This window comes from Oncorhynchus gorbuscha, linkage group LG15, assembly GCF_021184085.1.
Source record: "Oncorhynchus gorbuscha isolate QuinsamMale2020 ecotype Even-year linkage group LG15, OgorEven_v1.0, whole genome shotgun sequence".
NCBI classification, from domain to species: domain Eukaryota; kingdom Metazoa; phylum Chordata; class Actinopteri; order Salmoniformes; family Salmonidae; genus Oncorhynchus; species Oncorhynchus gorbuscha.
In genome coordinates this window covers 60,125,903-60,146,856 of record NC_060187.1, presented here as the reverse complement: position 1 = coordinate 60,146,856, position 20,954 = coordinate 60,125,903, and the positions used below count along the sequence as shown (strand labels likewise).

Here is a 20,954-nt window from a genome sequence, read left to right as displayed (position 1 = left end):
GTGTTTTAAATAGGGTGCCATTTGGGATGGCCCTTAGTTTCTGTACTTTCTTCAGCACCAAAATGCACCATTCTGGAGAGTGACAATTGTAATATCTGTCTCCTCGGCTCAGTGCCCTCTGAAAAGCAAGAAAGAAACAAATGATGTGCCGTTGCTCTGGGATATAAAGGAAAACGCATTTTGGAGATATTGTAGGTGTTGGTGCACTAGAATCGTATAAAGCTTTGGCTCCAAGACACTAAATTGCCTCAAAGACAAACCAGGGAACTGCTGAAAGTGACACCACACTGAGGTGAAAATGGAATGTGTTTCATTACTGACACTGGTGTTGATTGTGTATCTGTATAATCTGCCTACATTTTTGTAAGGACAAAGTGTAATTGTAGCATCACATCAAGTTGCAATACTGTTTATTTGCCCATTATTACAATCTAATGAAAAGTTTGCAGAACATCATGATTGAAAAAAATGCTAGCATGGATTTATTGTCTTGAGTGTGAACCAGTGTGTAACGGTGCATGTTGACTGTGGTCCTCACTTGTCACGGCATGGTTTCTGTTCCTAGTGTGTATAACAGTGTGTGTTGACTGTGGTCCTCACTTGTCACTGTATGGTTTCTGTTCCTAGTGTGTATAACAGTGTGTGTTGACTGTGGTCCTCACTTGTCACTGTATGGTTTCTGTTCCTAGTGTGTATAACAGTGTGTGTTGACTGTGGTCCTCACTTGTCACTGTATGGTTTCTGTTCCTAGTGTGTATAACAGTGTGTGTTGACTGTGGTCCTCACTTGTCACTGTATGGTTTCTGTTCCTAGTGTGTATAACAGTGTGTGTTGACTGTGGTCCTCACTTGTCACTGTATGGTTTCTGTTCCTAGTGTGTATAACAGTGTGTGTTGACTGTGGTCCTCAGTGTGTGTTGTGTCACTGTATGTTTCTGTTCCTAGTGTGTATAACAGTGTGTGTTGACTGTGGTCCTCACTTGTCACTGTATGGTTTCTGTTCCTAATGTGTATAACAGTGTGTGTTGACTGTGGTCCTCACTTGTCACTGTATGGTTTCTGTTCCTAGTGTGTATAACAGTGTGTGTTGACTGTGGTCCTCACTTGTCACTGTATGGTTTCTGTTCCTAGTGTGTATAACAGTGTGTGTTGACTGTGGTCCTCACTTGTCACTGTATGGTTTCTGTTCCTAGTGTGTATAACAGTGTGTGTTGACTGTGGTCCTCACTTGTCACTGTATGGTTTCTGTTCCTAGTGTGTATAACAGTGTGTGTTGACTGTGGTCCTCACTTGTCACTGTATGGTTTCTGTTCCTAGTGTGTATAACAGTGTGTGTTGACTGTGGTCCTCACTTGTCACTGTATGGTTTCTGTTCCTAGTGTGTATAACAGTGTGTGTTGACTGTGGTCCTCACTTGTCACTGTATGGTTTCTGTTCCTAGTGTGTATAACAGTGTGTGTTGACTGTGGTCCTCAGTGTGTATAACAGTGTGTGTTGACTGTGGTCCTCACTTGTCACTGTATGGTTTCTGTTCCTAGTGTGTATAACAGTGTGTGTTGACTGTGGTCCTCACTTGTCACGGCATGGTTTCTGTTCCTAGTGTGTATAACAGTGTGTGTTGACTGTGGTCCTCACTTGTCACTGTATGGTTTCTGTTCCTAGTGTGTATAACAGTGTGTGTTGACTGTGGTCCTCACTTGTCACTGTATGGTTTCTGTTCCTAGTGTGTATAACAGTGTGTGTTGACTGTGGTCCTCACTTGTCACTGTATGGTTTCTGTTCCTAGTGTGTATAACAGTGTGTGTTGACTGTGGTCCTCACTTGTCACTGTATGGTTTCTGTTCCTAGTGTGTATAACAGTGTGTGTTGACTGTGGTCCTCACTTGTCGCAGCATGGTTTCTGTTCCTAGTGTGTATAACAGTGTGTGTTGACTGTGGTCCTCACTTGTCACTGTATGGTTTCTGTTCCTAGTGTGTATAACAGTGTGTGTTGACTGTGGTCCTCACTTGTCACTGTATGGTTTCTGTTCCTAGTGTGTATAACAGTGTGTGTTGACTGTGGTCCTCACTTGTCACTGTATGGTTTCTGTTCCTAGTGTGTATAACAGTGTGTGTTGACTGTGGTCCTCACTTGTCACGGCATGGTTTCTGTTCCTAGTGTGTATAACAGTGTGTGTTGACTGTGGTCCTCACTTGTTTCTGTTCGGTGTGTATGGTTTCTGTTCCTAGTGTGTATAACAGTGTGTGTTGACTGTGGTCCTCACTTGTCGCGGCATGGTTTCTGTTCCTAGTGTGTATAACAGTGTGTGTTGACTGTGGTCCTCACTTGTCGCAGCATGGTTTCTGTTCCTAGTGTGTATAACAGTGTGTGTTGACTGTGGTCCTCACTTGTCACTGTATGGTTTCTGTTCCTAGTGTGTATAACAGTGTGTGTTGACTGTGGTCCTCACTTGTCACTGTATGGTTTCTGTTCCTAGTGTGTATAACAGTGTGTGTTGACTGTGGTCCTCACTTGTCACTGTATGGTTTCTGTTCCTAGTGTGTATAACAGTGTGTGTTGACTGTGGTCCTCACTTGTCACTGTATGGTTTCTGTTCCTAGTGTGTATAACAGTGTGTGTTGACTGTGGTCCTCACTTGTCATGGTATGGTTTCTGTTCCTAGTGTCTATAACAGTGTGTGTTGACTGTGGTCCTCACTTGTCATGGTATGGTTTCTGTTCCTAGTGTGTATAACAGTGTGTGTTGACTGTGGTCCTCACTTGTCGCGGTATGGTTTCTGTTGCAGTGGCACCAGTTGGAGCTGGGGCTGGGCGTCAGCCGGGAGCAGTATCCTGGCGGAGTTTGGAACCCTGCACCTGGAGTTTGTCCACCTGTCAGAGCTCTCCAACAATGGCATCTACACAGAGAAGGTATGTACTACAGTACCCACAATACTGTGAGTGAATTGGGTCGCACAAATCCGGAAGCTTTCCCAGTTAGGATCGTTCAACAGGAATTTCTCAAAAACCGGGGAACTTTGGGGACGTTTTTGCAATTCTCCAACCCCGTGTGTGACTTGTCTGCGACAGAATCTCAGATTTTACTCGGTAAAACATGTTAAACCGCGAGCATCGTATGCTTCTCAGTGCATGGCTCTATGCCATTATCCATGTGTGTTTTTCTTGCTGCAGCCCATACTATCCTTGTCACAAACTTCAAAATGAGCGGACCAAGCGTGCATTGAGTTCCACATCTTTTTAATACAAAGTGAAACTAGAAACCAAAATTGACAAAGAACGTGACATCATAGTTCCCTAACAGACAATATCCCACAAAGCATGTGGGAGTTGGGGCTTCCTAAATATGATCCCCAACTAGAGGCACCGATTACCAGCTGCCTCTTAATTGGGAACCATACAAAACCACCAACATAGAAATACACATTCTAGAATTCCCCCCTAGTCACACCCTGACCTAAACCACTATACAGAAGGGCTCTCTATGGTCAGGGCATGACAATTCTTAAGAACTTCACTTTCGATTCATGTAATGGGTATTTGTGAATGTTTTTAATGGGAATACTGAACATAATGTAAACTTTCATTGGACGATAGCTTTTCCTTTCTAATTTGGCTGTAAGTGTCAACTTCAGGTTACAAGGACATTTAAATCAGTTTCGAAGCATATGTGATGCCAAAGTTGAAATCCTCTCTACAGTTATTTTTTCGTTCAGAGCTAATGCCTTTTTTACTGTATGGTGTTGCAGGTTATGAATATCCGAAAGCTGTTGAACAAAATCGAGAAGCCTCACGGTCTCTATCCTAACTTCTTGAGTCCCGTCAGTGGCAACTGGGTCCAACGTAAGTACTGGCCTCCACTGAAGGAGATACAAATGATTATATTATTATCATGGAACATAAGGCCACTGGCCAGCCACACAAATAGACTGGGATTTCTACTAGACAGCCTGAGTGGCATTCTACTAGCCAAAGGTACAAAATCTGTGCCATGCGATATTTGGGGAGACAACATTTCACACCACATGTTCTACTAGCCTGGTCTAAAAAAGTGCTATCTGGCTAGCGGGCTAGCTTAATTTACATCACCACACTTCACTTACTGTGTCCACAGGAAAGCGTTTTGACAAGCACCGCCTTTGTAATTGTAGTGCAGCACTAAAGAACGTCTCTGGTTAAACCCAGTCAAAGGCAATTCTGAGACTTAAAAAAAAAAAATACTGTACAGGAACACTATAATTCCACGTTATTACACTCTAGTCGTCCGTGAACCTGATCTTCTGACTTTCTAAACAGTCCTCCAACCTTGCAGGAGCGCTCCTATTTAAATCCTTTGGAGCATCCTTGTCATCCATCCATCCCCTTTTCTTCCTTTTTCTTTCTTTCACTATCAATGTCAGTCTCAAGCAGGGATGTAAATCGCCTCGCTCTGGGTTATTAAAATGATAATGAATCCAATTACCTCGGGGAATTGAATCTTTTCAGATTCAACTGAAAGGCAGAGGAATGGGAGATGCCTGAGACGGCATCTGAAGATGTTGGCCTGAATGTCCTAATCTGGCTGATTATGGGGCTAATTGTTGTTGCGGGTGAATGGTTAATGAAGCAGGTAGATAAGGAGGAGAGGAAGGAGAGGGACTGTGGGTGTTCAGCCCGGCCCGGGTTTTTGTCAGCATGGGCACATTGGGCACAGAGCAGAAACCATGGACTCACACACACACATCTCCCCCAGTCTCTGCTGTTCTGCTGTCAAGGGCTAACAGAACGCTGTGTGATAACCGTTCACAGCGTGTAAGGGGTGTGTGTGGTGGTGGTGGTGGTGGGTGGGTTGGTGGGTAGTGGGTGGGTGACACACACACATCTCCCCCAGTCTCTGCTGTTCTGTTGTCAAGGGCTAACAGAACGCTGTGTGATAACCGTTCACACCGTGTAAGGATATGTGTGGTGGTGGGGTGGGTGGGTGGGTGGGTGGGTTGGGCGGGCGTGCGTGCGTGCGTGCGTGAGTGCATGGATGTGTGTGTAGATGTGTGAGCGCACGAAAAAACGTCTCCAACCCAGTATCTTATCCAGAGTTGTTAAATTAGCATGAAATTGAGTGGGAGGAAAAATAAACAACAATCACAAGTGTATTCATATCTGAAGTTGTACCAACCAATTCAAATTTTATTTCAATTAAAACCACAACTGTGTGGGTACGTGATAAAGCCAGCCATAATGACAATGTTATTTTCTGTGCTAAGGTTACTCAGAGTATGAATCCACAAGTCAGTCAGTCTGTCATAACCCACAAGAGATTCCCACGTACACTCTGATTCTATTTGACTCGTTGGTTATTGGGTTTAGTAAACCCAAGGTCGCCTGCCTGTGGAGACTACAGAATAATGTTTGTGAAAAAGACCCTCCCCTGTGTGGGAAATAACGTCCGATTTCTCTCTCTCTTTCCTCTCCCAGATCACGTTTCCATTGGCGGCCTGGGGGATAGCTTCTACGAGTACCTGATCAAATCATATCTGATGTCAGACAAGACGGACGAGGAGGCTAAGAAGATGTACTACAGTGCTCTGGAGGTAGGAGGCATCCCATAGAGCAGGCAGAGAGGGAGCTGCCGTCAGGGGGCCGCTCTATCTCAGCAAGCACTGTAGGGGACGGATATATGCAACACGGAAGGATATGTGGATGGAAGGAACGAAGGAAAGGAGGACTGGGGTCTGCTATCGCTGTAGTTTTAGAATTCAGCGGATTTTTACAGCATATCATAATGAGTATCGACAACCTGGGTGGCACAGACACACATGCGACACACACGTGTGTGTGTGTGTGTAAGTGTGCGCACAGAGTCACAAACATACGGTCAAACGCGTACGTGAGCAAACACTCTCATACACGCAAGCATGCACATGTGGCACCCCGACACGCACGCACACGCTCACTCACACACCACACATACACCCGCACAAACATGGCACGACACACACAACCTCCTCCACACACATACACCTAATCCCTCAGCCATCAATTAGCACAATATCTTCTCCTTAAATACCATTGATGCTCGTCTTTTAGGCTGATGAGACTATTTGCTCATTGGAGGGTCAAGCCAGAGGCAAATACATGAATTATAGACAATCTCTCTCCTGTGGCCTGGTATTTAACATAGTTATAGTTTTCTGGTATCACACCATAGCCACACTGTTTGTGTTTGTATAGTGCTCTCAAGCGTAGCTAGTACAGTATTCATTTGCATTAGTATTCAAATAATGGATTAGCTTTCAAATTAAGGTAGATACTAATTAATAGATACAAAGTGAACGTCCCCTTAGATGCTAATTAAGACACGGTGTGAAATGCCACACATTTCAATTAATCCCAACAACATGGTAACGGCAGACAACGCCTAATTAGAAACTTCTCACCATATCTGCCCGTAAGGAATGCAGTCATGGGAAAACATGGATTACAGTAGCATTCATATCATTATGAACACCTATTTCCATGACATAGACTGACCAGGTCAACCCAGGTGAAAGCTATGATACTTTATTGATGTCACTTGTTAAATCCGCTTCAATCAGTGTAGCTGAAGGGGAGGAGATGGGTTAAAGAAGGATGTTTAAGCCTCGAGACGACTGAGACATGGATTGTGTGTGTGTGTCATTCAGAGGGTGAATGAGCAAGACAGAAGATTTAAGGGTCTCTGAATGGGGTATGGTAGTAGGTGGCAGGTGCACCGGTTTGAGTTTGTCAAGAACTGCAATGCTGCTGGGTTGTTCATGCTCAACAGTTTCCCGTGTGTATCAAGAATGGTATCACCCGAAGTACATCCAGCCAACTTGACACATCTGTGGGAAGCATTGGAGTCGACGTGGGCCAGCATCCCTGTGGAACGTTTTTGACACTTTGTAGAGTCCATGCCTCGATGAATTGAGGCTGTTCTCAGGGCAAAAGGGAGTGCAGCTCAATATTAGGGAGGTGTTCCTAATGTTTTATACACACAGTGTGTACTAGAGTACTGGGAAGTTTATGTTTTAATGAGCAGTGTCATATCTGGGGGTAAGATTTCATAGAAATGCTTGCTAGGTTTTAGGATCGTCGGTTTGATTCCCGCAAGGGCCACCCATAAGAATGACAATGGAAGGGATCGATGTCTTATGTGCTAGATTAACTTGTTTCACCTATCTAGGCAGTGGATTGGCCATTTCATAAAAGTGTATGCTATGCATTGCATTCTTATATCCAAACACGTAATGAGCAAGAGAGAGAGAGAGAAAAATGAGTCATTGGGTATTGATCTCCTGAGATGCCTTACTCTGTTTCCTAACTTTCCAAAGAAAGGCAAACTGGCAGGAGAGATTGCACCAGGGAGAGAGAGAGAAACTTCAATAGATTTCCTCTTAAAGTCTCCCTCTTTCTCTATTCTCTCTCTCTGCTTTCTCGCTCTCCACCTCTGTTTCACACACACTCTCCCTCTCTCTCTCTGTCCATCCCTCTATCTCTCTCTCTCTCTCTCTCTCTCTCTCTCTCTCTCTCTCTCTCTCTCTCTCTCTCTCTCTCTCTCTCTCTCTCTCTCTCTCTCTCTCTCTCTCTCTCTCTCTCTCTCTCTCTCTCTCTCCTGGAGTCAGAATAGAATGTCAAGGAGGCTTGATGTCAATTTGCCACAGACCTGTCCATGTGTTATGGGGTGTATAACTAATTCCACACATAAATGCAGACACACATACCAATATGGACATGTTGTTCACAATGGTCATGTGAATAGATAGTATGTCTACAAAACATGCATCCACAGAGCATTGTGGATAGAAGCCATATAAAAAATTGGTCACACACAAATTGAAGCAGCTGCCATTCCCAGCACTGCCATGACACCTGTGCTGTAGATAGAAATGTATTCCAGACCTTCCTATTGCTTCTCCAGTATTTCTTCTTAGATCAGACATTAAATTGAAAAACAATTGAAGTCATTTTTTCATTTTATTTTCTCAGTGTTTCCCCATGTTGGATTCTGGGTAAACTTTGAACATTGCTATACTAGAGACATGATAGATCAGAGGTAATACTATAGTATCTGAGGGATGATTGAGAATGGTTGCCACATCAGAAATGAGTGGTTATGTGTATGAGTCAGATGGCTTTGGGAAAGTGGAAAGGGAGACGGGTGGAGATCTTGGAACCTAACAATGTCACTGAGAGAGAGAGAGAGAGAGAGGGTAATGTATAACGTTTACATTATGTCAGGATATGTTATGGTTAGCCATCAGGGATCTTCTGGGAGGAGAAGAGACACAGTCTGGTATCAATCACCATGACAGCCTTGAGTTGGGGAGGAGTGAGCACATTGGGTTAGAGGTCAGGTCAGATGAAGTGAGGAAGAACAGATATCACTAAGGTTCTGTATAGCAACAGAGATGCATTGGCTGTTCAGATGTGGAGGAGGGGACTCAGCCTAGGAGGAAGGGTTAAATATCAGTGCTTGTGTGAAATGTTGTTTGTCTGAGTTACAGCTGTGTCGACCCTTTGGGAAGAATTAAACTTGGTTAAGCTTCTCTAGTGTCCGTGAGATATTTACTCTGAAAACAAGAACCTAACACCCATCTCAGTTTCAGAGTAACAGAAGCATTCAGAACCCACAGAGTTGAAATCGTACATATAGAATACTAGAAAAACAAGCCTGGATTCAATTTCTAAGGTAGAAAAGCTGTGTTCTACTGTATGTGAATGGAGGTGTTTCTGTGTGTGTGTGTGTGTGTGTGTGTGTGCTTTAGTGTGCAGACAGTTAATATAGATTTATCTGTGTGTCACCCATTTATAAATGTCAACCCCCCTCAGGCTATCGAGGCTAACCTGGTGCAGAAGTCCCCTGGCGGGCTGACCTACATGGCGGAGTGGAGGGGGGGCATCCTGGACCACAAGATGGGCCACCTGGCCTGCTTCTCCGGGGGCATGGTGGTGATCGGAGCGGACGACGGCGCTCCAGAGAAGAGACAGCACTACCTGGACCTGGCTGCAGAGATTACGCACACCTGCCATGAGAGCTACAGTAGATCTGGTGAGGAGGACTGGGAAGGCATTGAGTATAGGACATCTGTGTGACCAAGGACAGGTATGAGTTGAGTATTTAAGGATATCCAATGTCTGGATGCTGCTCTGGGTATTCAGAGCAATTGTAGCTTTTCCTGTTTATCATGCAGGACATTATCAAGTCATTCAAATTCCATTGCTGTTAGACTATATTGTTAAGTGAAGGAATGTGGTGACCCCAAAAAGAGAAAAAATAGACAGATTGAGTCATAGTATGTTTTTTTTATACATAGAAGGTTCTCTTTGTTAAAAGAGGTAAATTGGTCATCAAAAAGAATGGAGGATCAAGTCACTCTTCATATAATTAATTAAAATGCCTTTATTTGTATGCCATGTTCAATGGAGACAAAGATTAAAAACTCAAGTGTTTCGGCTGCATGGCCTTTGTCAGGGAGAGGTGGAGTCATATTGGACATAAAACAATCTGCAGCCAATTTACATTTCATTTCCCCCTGAATAAACCAGAGAATCACTCCTAGGCTTAATAGGGAGCTGCAGAACCTCATGTCTCTGGTGTGAGGAATAAAAGTTATTCAAAATTATTCTTTGTCATCTTTCGGCATTTCAATGTGCACTCATGCTGTCCTACCAGACCTTTTAAAAGCAGTACTCCTTTGAAAGCAGTCAGTGGTGATTCAGAATGGAGAGAAATACCAAGATGTCCGTCATTTGTAGAATAAACAGAGAATGAGAGTCTGACACCACAGGCAAATGATTTGTAGTCCAACTCAACCTGGAGAGGTCGAAAATCAAACAAGACCAAGATCCTCAAGTCTTGATGAGATTCCACACACACAGTAAAATCACAAGAGTTAATTTTACAGTATTTTTTGGTTTATATGGTCCCAAAACCATTTTGTGTTAAAACCATTCTGATCATGGTGTTCATATGAACGACACCAAATGGAGTAAATATCCAACTCAAAAGAGTTTCATAAATTGAACTCCAATTGCCATTTGACATTTTTCCGTATTGCTTTTAATCAACTTCCTTGCCATTTGACATTTTTCCGTATTGCTTTTAATCAACTTCCTTGCCATTTTACATTTTTACGTATTGCTTTTAATCAACTTCCTTGCCATTTTACATTTTTCCGTATTGCTTTTAATCAACTTCCTTGCCATTGTTTGTGGCCCTGACACTTCACGGAAATATATTCTACGGAATCAATTTTGAGTGTCTCCACCACAGGGTGAGCAGACTGGATTCATCCTGAAAATACAGCTAATGTGACTCATCGCATAACAGGTTTCTCGATATACTTAGAAGACGTTTGATCTCCCAAAAGGCGCCGCCTCCTTTTTATTGCCATCCTCTGCTCTTCTTTTTTTTTCATTTTTCATTCTTCTTTTTTTCCCTTCTCATTAGAGGGCTACTCAATATTTCACTTCAGAGCCTCTTAGCTTCTGTTGGATTGGATGCCTTTGGAGTGAGAAAGGAGGTTAAAAGGGTTTCTCCTTCTGCCGCTCCTCTCTGAGTCTGGATCTGTGCCATCAACACAACAGGCCCCGTCTTCTAGCCAAGACAAGGCAGGCCAGGCAGCATTGGGGCTATCGATTCAGACATGAGAGAAAATGTCTGAAAGTTTTCCATCATTGGCTAATGTGCCTCGCTGTTGGGGAGGAGATGAAGGTTGGATCGGAGTTGATGTATAGAAACATAAAACAGTCAATAGTTCAAAAGACAGATGGGCTCTCTGTTCTCAAAAAGAAGAAAGAAAGTTGGAGTCGGTCGTGTGTGCTGGAATAGAAAGGAGATGATGTCAAGCAGGGAAATGCCACCACTGCCATTGCTGCTCTCATTCCTCTCCTGCCAAGATGGGATGTTGTGACTACAGTGAGAAAGTCGAAAAAAATGGATGTAGAAACTCAGGATTGCCCCTTTAACAGGCAAGTGACCTTCATACGGCAGAACTATGTCCCCATTTGAACGTGATCCATCGTCCTGTCAGAACATTCTTTTTATTCTGTCCCGCAAAATGGTCACCCGAATTCCACCAGTGGAAGTTTTGCTACTGCAACATGTGACACCATCTTTTCGCATGTGAGGGGAATAATATTATTTCAACCCCACGTGTGAACTTGCAATTCCACATGTGAAATATAACTGCATATCCGATATTCTCAAACTGCAATTCACATGCAAGGTGAAAGCGTGTTATTCTCCTCATGTGAAAAGATGGTGTTAACATGTGAAATATAATTTCACGTGAAATTTAAGCTTAACATGTGCGTGTGATTTCACATGTGAAAATGCGAATGTGACACGTTTTTTTTTTGGACCTGGCAAATATCCCACTCGGGTTTGGGGAAAAAACACAATATTTAAAACGTGTGTCATGTAACATACGTGGTAATACACACACATCCTGATTGCGGTTCAAAATGTGAAATGTTGCCATGCCAATGGTCTTACCCTGAATTTACCCAGAATAGCAACCATTGTGCTACTGTAGATGGGAATCCTGTTCACATGCTGTCGCTATGGTCTTCCAGAGTGACAGCCGGCTAACAGAGAGAGAATGTGTAGACCATCTGGATTACAAGACCAACTGGGGAACAGGTCTTTATTGTGGAGCTCAATTTCCATGACTTTTTCGAGCGTAAATGTTGGATTCGTGACTGTGTGCCAGGGATATATTATTTATAATGCGTTGCTAATTCACTCACAGCTATATTGTTCGTTTACATTTTTTTTCAGTACCTCAGAAGACTGATTGAACAAACAATTCACTTAAATATAAATTGACTCAAATAAAATTCCCCATCTCTCATGTTTTTTTAAGTACATCATTTAATCTGTTCACTCTGTGTCTCTCTAATCTCCCTTTAGCTACGAAATTAGGGCCCGAGGCATTCCGATTCGACGGTGGGGCAGAAGCCACGGCGACCAGACTGAGTGACAGATACTACATCCTGCGGCCGGAGGTCATCGAGAGCTACATGTACATGTGGAGGTTGACCCATGACCCCAAGTACCGGGAGTGGGGCTGGGAGGCAGTGGAGGTGAGTCACGCAGACGTTAACGTTGCACGGTCTTCATGCTGCAGCCATAATGTCACTAAAGTAATGACTTGTAACTCTGGTACTTTATCTCCAAAATATCTTCTGGTTATATTTGTTATGTTTTGTTGAGCAATGAGTTTAAACTGAGTGGAGATCTGGTGCTTATCATTAACTTCTTGCGTCGAGCCATCCCGGATCCGGGATCGTGAATACAGCCTCAAGCTCATCACCATAACGCAACGTTAACTATTCATGAAAATCGCAAATGAAATGAAATTAATCTATTTGCTCTCAAGCGTAGCCTTTTGTTAACAACACTGTCATCTCAGATTTTCAAAATATGTTTCTCAACCATAGCAAACTAGCATTTAGCATTTAGCGTTAGCATTTAGCGTTAGCATTAGCATTTAGCGTTAGCATTAGCAGGCAACATTTTCACAAAAACCAGCAAAAACATTCAATAAATAATTTACCTTTGAAGAACTTCGGATGTTTTCAATGAGGATACTCTCAGTTAGATAGCAAATGTTCAGTTTTCCTGAAAGATTAGTTGTGCAGGAGAAATCGGTCCGTTTTCTGCGTCATGTTTGGCTACCAAAAGAAACGAAAATTCATTCATCCAAACGCCAAACTTTCTTTCACATTAACTCCATAATATCGACTGAAACATGGTAAACGTTGTTTAGAATCAATCCTCAAGGTGTTTTTCACATATTTCTTCATGATATATCATTCCTGGAAGTCTCCTCTCTGTCTCAATCACATGGATTAATGCGAGCAGCTTGGAGATTACGCAACAATTTCAACAAAGGACACTGGGCAGACCCCTGGTAAATGTAGTCTCTTATGGCCAATCTTCCAATGATATGCCTACAAATACGTCACAATGCTGCAGACAACTTGAAGAAACGATAGAAAGCGCAGGCTAATTCGTGGCGCTTTCACATATAAGCCATATAAGGAGACAATGGAAAACAGAGCCTCAAAAATCCTGCTCATTTCCTGTTTGAGGTTGCATCTTGGTTTCGCCTGTAAGATCAGTTCTGGGGCACCCACAGATAATATCTTTGTCGTTTTGAAAACGTCAGAGTGTTTTCTTTCCAAAGCTGGCAATTATATGCATAGTCGAGCATCTTTTTGTGACAAAATATTGCGCTTAAAACGGGCACGTTTTTTTTATCCAATAATGAAATAGCTCCCCCTAGCTTCAACTGATTAAAGTGCATTTAACAAGGATGTTTAAAAGAACAATAAAACAGTGATTCTAGAATGTGTTCTTGAAATATGATTTTAAAACACATTCAGATGTCAGATCGTAACGCGATCACTCTTGTGGCAGAGAATGTTCCTGCTGCATCAGGAAATTCAAAAACGAGTCCCTGAAAAATAGCAGCTGTCCTTTCTCCATGTGTGGGGCAGTCGAGTCATTTGGACCAGGGCTTGCTATCAAAAAAATGTTCTCTCTCGCTCGCTTAAATGCTAGGCCTAGGTCCTATTACTGCAACATTCAAATGTACAAAAATGTATCTGAAATGCAGCCATACACATCAACTGTCGTTTTATCATTTTATATAGCTTAATAACACAAGATAAATATTGGTCTACACTAGGTTACATCATACAAGTTTCAAGTGGATCCAAAGGTAAAAATGTAGTTCAGTCGTGGCCTGAGGTGGTCTAGCTGCTAGGGCTGCTGCCTTCAGCGCGCACATATAGGCCTACCTTCTAGGTCTACCACGTCTTTCTGGCACAAATACAGTTGAAGTCGGACTTTTACATACACCTTTAGACATATACATTTAAACTCAGTTTTGCACAATTCCTGACATTTAATCCCAGTAAAAAGTCCCTGTCTTAGGTCAGTTAGGATCACCACTTTGTTTTAAGAATGTGAAATGTAAATTGTAAGAATAGAATTAGAAAGAATGATTGATTTCAGCTTTTATTTATTTCATCACATTCCCAGTGGATCTGAAGTTTACATACACTCAATTAGTATTTGGTAGCATTGCCTTCAAATTGTTTAACTTGGGTCAAATATTTTCAGTAGCCTTCCACAAGCTTCCCACAATAAGTTGGGTGAATTTTGGCCCATTCCTCCTGACAGAGCTGGTGTAACTGAGTCAGGTTTGTAGGCCACCTTGCTCAGAATTGCTTTTTCAGTTCTGCCCACATATTGTCCATAGGATTGAGGTCAGGGCTTTGTGATGGCTACTCCAATACCTTGACTTTGTTGTCCTTCAGCCATTTTGCCACAACTTTTGAAGTATGCTTGGGGTCATTGTCCATTTGGAAGACCCATTTGCGACCAATCTTTAACTCCCTGACTGATGTCTTGAGATGTTGCTTCAATATATCCACATAATTTTCCTTCTCATGATGCCATCTATTTTGTGAAGTGCACCAGTCCCTCCTGCAGCAAAGCACCCCCACAACATGATGCTGCCACCCCGTGCTTCACGGTTGGGATGGTGTTCTTCGGCTTGCAAGCCTCCCCCCATTTTCCTCCAAACAAAACAATGGTCATTATGGCCAACCAGTTCTATTTTTGTTTCATCAGACCAGAGGACATTTCTCCAAAAAGTACAATCTTTGTCCCCATGTGCAGTTGCAAACCATAGTCTGGCTTTTTTATGGCGGTTTTGGAACAGTAGCTTCTTCCTTGCTGAGCGGCCTTTCAGGTTATGTCGATATAGGACTCGTTTTACTGTGGATATAGATACTTTTGTACCTGTTTCCTCCAGCATCTTCACATTGTCCTTTGCTGTTGTTCTGGGATTGATTTGCACTTTTCGCACCAAAGTACGTTCATCTCTAGGAGACAGAACGCGTCTCCTTCCTGAGCAGTATGACGGGTACGTGGTCCCATGGTGTTTACATTTGCGTATTATTGTTTGTACAGATGAACGTGGTACCTTCAGGTGTTTGGAAATTGCTGCCAAGGATGAACCAGACTTGTGGAGGTCTAAAGTTTTCCTTTTGTGGTTTTGGCTAATTTTAAAAAATTTCCCAAGATGTCAAGCAAAGAGGCACTGAGTTTGAAGGTAGGCCTTGAAATACATTCACAGGTACACCTCCAATTGACTCAAATGATGTGAAGACAGTCAACTTAGTGTATGTAAACTTCTGACCCACTGGAATTGTGATGCAGTGAATTATAAGTGAAATAATCTTTCTGTAAACAATTGTTGGAGAAATTACTTGTTTCATGCACAAAGTAGGTCGTTTGGACAAAAGCAAACTATAGTTTGTTAACAAGGAATTTGTGGAGTGGTTGAATAACGAGTTTTAATGACTCCAACCTAAGTGTATGTGAACTTCTGACTTCAACTGTAAATCAATTTCCCGATTGACTTGATTTATTTACACATTTCAAATATTATTCCATGGATATTTTACCCCTGATCTTGATAAGAAATGACCATATCAGAAACTTTAGGAGAACATAAATAGGAAACAAATAAAATAATAACAATAGGTTACACCAACGGTTTCCATTCATACAGTGTTGGGTAATTGCCATAGTAGAATTTTGATGGTAAATGATTCAATCGTTTATTTTGATTGCACAGAATGTTTGTCAAATAGATAAATCGCCCTTCTGTTCAAAAAGGACTAAGTTGTTCTGATTACAGTACCAACTGTTGAATTTAGTCAATCACTGAACTGACCAACTGAGCTAATTGATCAGTTCAGTGATTGACTAAATTCAACATACCTGGTCTTCCAGGTCGGTTAAATAAAAAAAACAGCATACACCGCGGCTCTCCAGGAATAGGGTTGCCTACCCCAAACTGTTAACCTTCGAGTTGTTTCGGTTTTAACCCTGTAACCCAGGGGTGTCCAACTCATTCCATGGAGGGCCTAGTGTCTGCAGGTTTGAGTTTTTTACTTTCAATTAAGCCCTAGACAACCAGGTGTGGGGAGTTCCTTACTAATTAGTGACCTTAATTCATCAATCAAGTACAAGTGAGGAGTGAAAACCCATAGACACTCGGCCCTCCGTGGAATGAGTTTGACACCTGTGCTGTAACCCTGTGCAATTCATCCTGTAAATGTGCAGAATTAATGCTTCAAAAAAATACATTCATCCATGAGTCAAAGGGTAGTGGGCCGGATTCAAAGCCATGCCGACTCTGGCATACAGTGGGGCAAAAAAAGTATTTAGTCAGCCACCAATTGTGCAAGTTCTCCCACTTAAAAAGATGAGACAGGCCTGTAATTTTCATCATAGGGACACTTCAACTATTCAAATCACATTGTAGGATTTTTAATGAATACTTTTTTTGCCCCACTGTATGTGTGCCGGGGTTAGTGGCTGTAGGACCACATAGGCACTGAGAAAACCATTAATTTATTATACCTGTTGCTTGCCTTCAACATATAATAAAACAATCAATTTTCTTTTTTAACTGATTATCCTCCTGGGACAAAAGGGGTCAAATTAAGATCTAACATCTGTACTGGTCTCTATCCATACATATTCTCTCGAGGAACTAATGTACAGTACATATAATTGAACACGGTCAAGGCACTGCGATGCTACATCTGACAAGGCAGTGTGAGGGCAGAACTAGCCAGGCTGGTTAGCATATTATTACCCCTTGATAAAGGCAGACTAATGCACCATAATTAACACAGACCCCCGTTCTTGCTGTTGGATCTGCATGAGAAGAAGCAAAGTGTGGGTTTTTGCCGACCCTTGTGCCCCATGATTAATGCATGTGTCAACCCTGTCAGTCTGATCACACAGGATGAATGCTACATCTATCATCCCAACACCCGTTGCCATGGCAAAGGTGTCCTTTCTACAGCCACATTATTAGCTCTGCCCCCATTTACCACCTCGACCCCAACCTCTTGTATAAGGTGCCCCAGACAAGACCTTAATACAAGTAGGCTTTGGTGTCGTATGAGGTGAATGTGCTGTGAGGTAAAAGAGAGTGTTTGAGGACATGGTACTAGGTTGACGCATCACTCTCTGGTTCTCCATAAACAACCCATGTTCCCTTATTAGGGCCCGGCGACGCTACGTCTGACAAGGCTGACGTGAGGGCAGAACTAGCCAGGGTGATTAGCACATGACCACCCCCTTGACAAACGCTCCTTTATTCGAGGTTGCCCAACTCCAGCACTTGAGAGCTGCAGTCCTACTACTGAGGCTTGATTTGATATGAATTGCAGTCATTACGTCGATAGGTAGGAAGATGCTGTCTGTGCCCATTGGCTGACTACTGTTATAATACATGTCCATTTTGACATGAACATCCCTCCTGCACTCTTCTTTCTATTCTCCTCCCCAGGCTCTGGAGCAGCACTGCAGAGTCGAAGCTGGTTTCTCTGGGATCCGAGACGTGTACGCCCAGACAGTCAGCCACGATAACATGCAACAAAGCTTTTTCCTCTCCGAGACACTCAAGTAAGTGTAACACGACCAGTCAACGCCCCCCACCCTACTGAGAATATACCATCAAACACTTTGCTTTTTAGACGGGTACAGAGCTTATTCCGCTAAGTGTAAAGGGCATATGCAGTTTCTGAGAAGTAGTATGAAGTAAATAGCATATACAGTTTAAAACCGAATTAGCATAATACAAAAAATTCCCCATTTTATGCTAGAGATTTCATTTTGCATGGGCTGCGTCTCAACCCACCGATGTCGCCCTTCCGCAACTGCGGTGAAAGGTGGCAAAGCTAGAGAGGGGTTTGTCGGACCACGAGACATCCCAAAGAATCTGTCGTAGTTTGACCCCTCTATGGAATGATGAGACTCTCACAAACATGTACATGTCGGTTGTTTCGCTCTGGGACGCCCACAAGCCTCACGAGAAAATAACAAAGAAAATCATTCCTAATCTTTCGTATATCTCTCAGATATAGGACAGATATATGGGGGGGGGACTATCTGTTTGTTTGACCATGTATGAAGCTGTTATTCAATGCATGTCTATGGGCTAATAGCAAGGACAAATTCAATGTTTCATAAATTAATTGTTACCTTAAAAGTAAAATAATTGATACCTTAAAGGATCCTAAAACTTAAAATCAAATAGATAAATGATACTTGGTATGACCATCTTAAAACAATTCCATACGTTAGCTTAGTAGAACCCCCCATCCCTCTGGCTTAGACTCTATAGGGTCTTAATGCATGATTCATTTTTTTCTCATTAGCTTTGGTATACACTTTCCGCCCTATCGACGTTCCTGTCCATCGTGAGAACACTCACATTAGTCTTAAGATATTCACACAATATGTTGAGTGCACTCAAGCACAGTATCTTCATTTCAACATTTACAGACAAACCCTTTCAATGGTGTTTTTTTTTTATCACGAAAAGGAAAAGTTGAGGAATTCCCATTCTGATTCAGCTGAAAGACTCCATCTTGCCCCCCTCTCAGACTCCGAGTTTGCGCTGGGCTGGTTAGGTGATGTGGACAATCCACATTGTGATGATGTATCAGACCTAATAGAGCCATGAGGAACTTGTGAGTGCCGTCTGGGCCCCCTTAGATAAAGAACCCTTAAAAACGTTGGGGGGGGGGGAATGAAGCACACGCTTCTTTATATAAAGGACACGCGTCACCTTGCGGTTGTTCATCATTCATTGTATTCGTCAATAATTCATTCAGTAGCCGTGACACATGACTAAAGAGGCTTGTTTTACGAAAGCAAAGAATGTCATGTCATTACATCAGTAGTTCATCTATCATTGCCCAACCATGATTCAAACATGTTTTATTGGCTCATACAAGAGCATTATAGCCATTATGTATTTGTTTAGATACCCGTAGTCTAGGAGAAAACTAGCCAGGGAATCCTTTATTCTAGCCGTTCGTTTCCCCAGACACTGACTCTGTTTGTCCCTCTCAGGTATCTATACCTGCTCTTCTCTGACGATGACCTGCTTCCTCTGGAGGACTGGGTGTTCAACACGGAGGCTCACCCCCTGCCCGTCGTCCGCAAGAGCTGCCTACAGGGGGAGGGAGGGACACACGTCAAGAAAACCTCAGAGTAGCAGCCTGCTGTACAACCACTGCACAACTCACCTGCATACAGACACAGAGTAACACGTATTCTTACATCACATGCATACAAACGCACACACACACATGACAACATTACACACCGCTAACACCACCACAACAAAATGCAGGGCCAGCGTCCCTTGGGCCCTGTCACAGACTTTTAATTCCTTTCCAGTAAAGGATCTTGTCGTATACGCTGTGATTGTATATCCTTGAGCCGGGCCGGGACTACTTCCTGCCGGCATTACTTTCTGTGGACAATCAAGACGAACATGATTTTCATGAAAAGAGCACCTTTTTTTCTTTCCTTCTTTCCTCTGTGAGGAAACCAAGAGTATCTTGCAGACCCAAATGTAATGGGAGGAGTGCTGTGTTATGGGCCATGTTGTGAGAGAGAGAGAGAGAGAAAACCACTGAGCTTTTTCTTTAATCGATTGCGGTGAAAAACAGAATCAATGATTTCACTTGATCTTGTCATTGCTTTTTTTTCTGGCTTTTTTCTCTGTCTCTTTGACCAAAGTTGTTTGTTCTTTTGTTCACCCTCTCGTAATTCCCTAGACATATTATTTTGTGGTGAGATTTGACCAATAGTAAGATGACGGACTAATATGGAGTGTTGAATAGTGTTGAATATTAAAATGTATAGACAATTGTGAAATGTTATAACTCCAAATCCACCTTAGATGATTGTTTATTCAGAGTTTCTTTGCAGAAACAGGTTAAATGAATAATAACAGGCATGGGAACAATTGAAAACGGAAGAGGTTGTTGGAGAGAGGGAGTGTCTCACATTTTTCTTCATCATTTTTTTGGAGTACAATACTGGTGACATATTTTCATAAGGCCAAGTCTGTGTTGAATCCTCCTCACCGCCTTTCAGAGCGTAACTTCACATTGTGTGAGTCCAGTTATTGTAACACTGTAACACAAGTTACTGTAGCACTGTAGAACGGATGTCAGTCCTGTGACTGTAATACTCTACAACGAGTGTCAGTCCTGTGACCAACATTGTAACACAAGTGTCAGTCATATTACTGCAACACTATAGAACTAGTGTCAGTCCTGTGACTAAGACACAAGTCTCAATCCTGTTACTGTAACACAAGCAGTCACAACCACCCAAGAGGCAATATCACCACAGCTAGTCCTAGTTGCCTAGTATGACTGGGCTCAAATATGCTTGCCAAAGTGAACAGCCCTCATCGAGAGCTTCAGCTCTCTCAAATCCACAGCGGGGAAAGTTAGGCTTGAGGTTAAGGGTTTGCTCAAATGTACACCGTTGAGGGGAATGTGAATGGCGCTTCCTATTTCATCCTTATTCCTATCATCACTGCTGTCCAATACAGTTGTGGAGAGAATGTGCTGTACATACCTGGATGAATGTAATGGACCTCTGTATTAGCTTACCTTCAGTTTATTTTGTGATTTATTTCACTTAATTCCATAATTATTTTCATTTCTTTTTAATTTGCTTCCCTCAGGTGTTTCTGTAAAAGAGGAAAAATGTTTGACTTTAATTATAGTTCTGGTTGATATTAATTATTGTTATTACTTATCTTTCATTGTTGAATATTTTCAAATACTGATAAAAGACCTGTGCAACTTTGTACATTTAAAGCAACTTCATTCGCTTTGTCTGGACTTTTTGTTGTTGTCTGTCCCTAATATTACTGCTTATGGTTATTACTCTATGGACTGTAAAATCTGTTTGACCTCACCTTCCAACACATTGACTAAGTGTATTTCCAGAATACACAACTGTCAACTTAACCTATTGATGTGGAAGACCTAAGAGCTTCGCCATACTTCACATATGAAACCTCATCACGTATCTTTACCACCAAT

General features: G+C 42.4%; 1 protein-coding gene across 2 annotated transcripts in view; it reads left to right on the top strand.

Moving 5' to 3' along the window:
* Nucleotides 1–20,735, top strand: part of LOC123997612 (mannosyl-oligosaccharide 1,2-alpha-mannosidase IC-like) — a 118,170-nt gene extending 97,435 nt beyond the window's left edge. Inside the window, exons 5-11 of one of the 2 annotated variants that reach the window (XM_046302018.1) lie at nucleotides 2,786–2,909; nucleotides 3,746–3,839; nucleotides 5,448–5,563; nucleotides 8,823–9,042; nucleotides 11,908–12,080; nucleotides 17,384–17,499; nucleotides 18,955–20,735. In XM_046302018.1, the coding sequence (XP_046157974.1) occupies nucleotides 2,786–2,909; nucleotides 3,746–3,839; nucleotides 5,448–5,563; nucleotides 8,823–9,042; nucleotides 11,908–12,080; nucleotides 17,384–17,499; nucleotides 18,955–19,099 (988 nt within the window). In that variant the 3' untranslated portion in view covers nucleotides 19,100–20,735. Of the gene's footprint in view, nucleotides 1–2,782; nucleotides 2,910–3,745; nucleotides 3,840–5,447; nucleotides 5,564–8,822; nucleotides 9,043–11,907; nucleotides 12,081–17,383; nucleotides 17,500–18,954 lie in introns of both variants that reach the window. The other variant, XM_046302017.1, reaches the window with a different exon arrangement.
* Nucleotides 20,736–20,954: the final 219 nt, after the last annotated feature.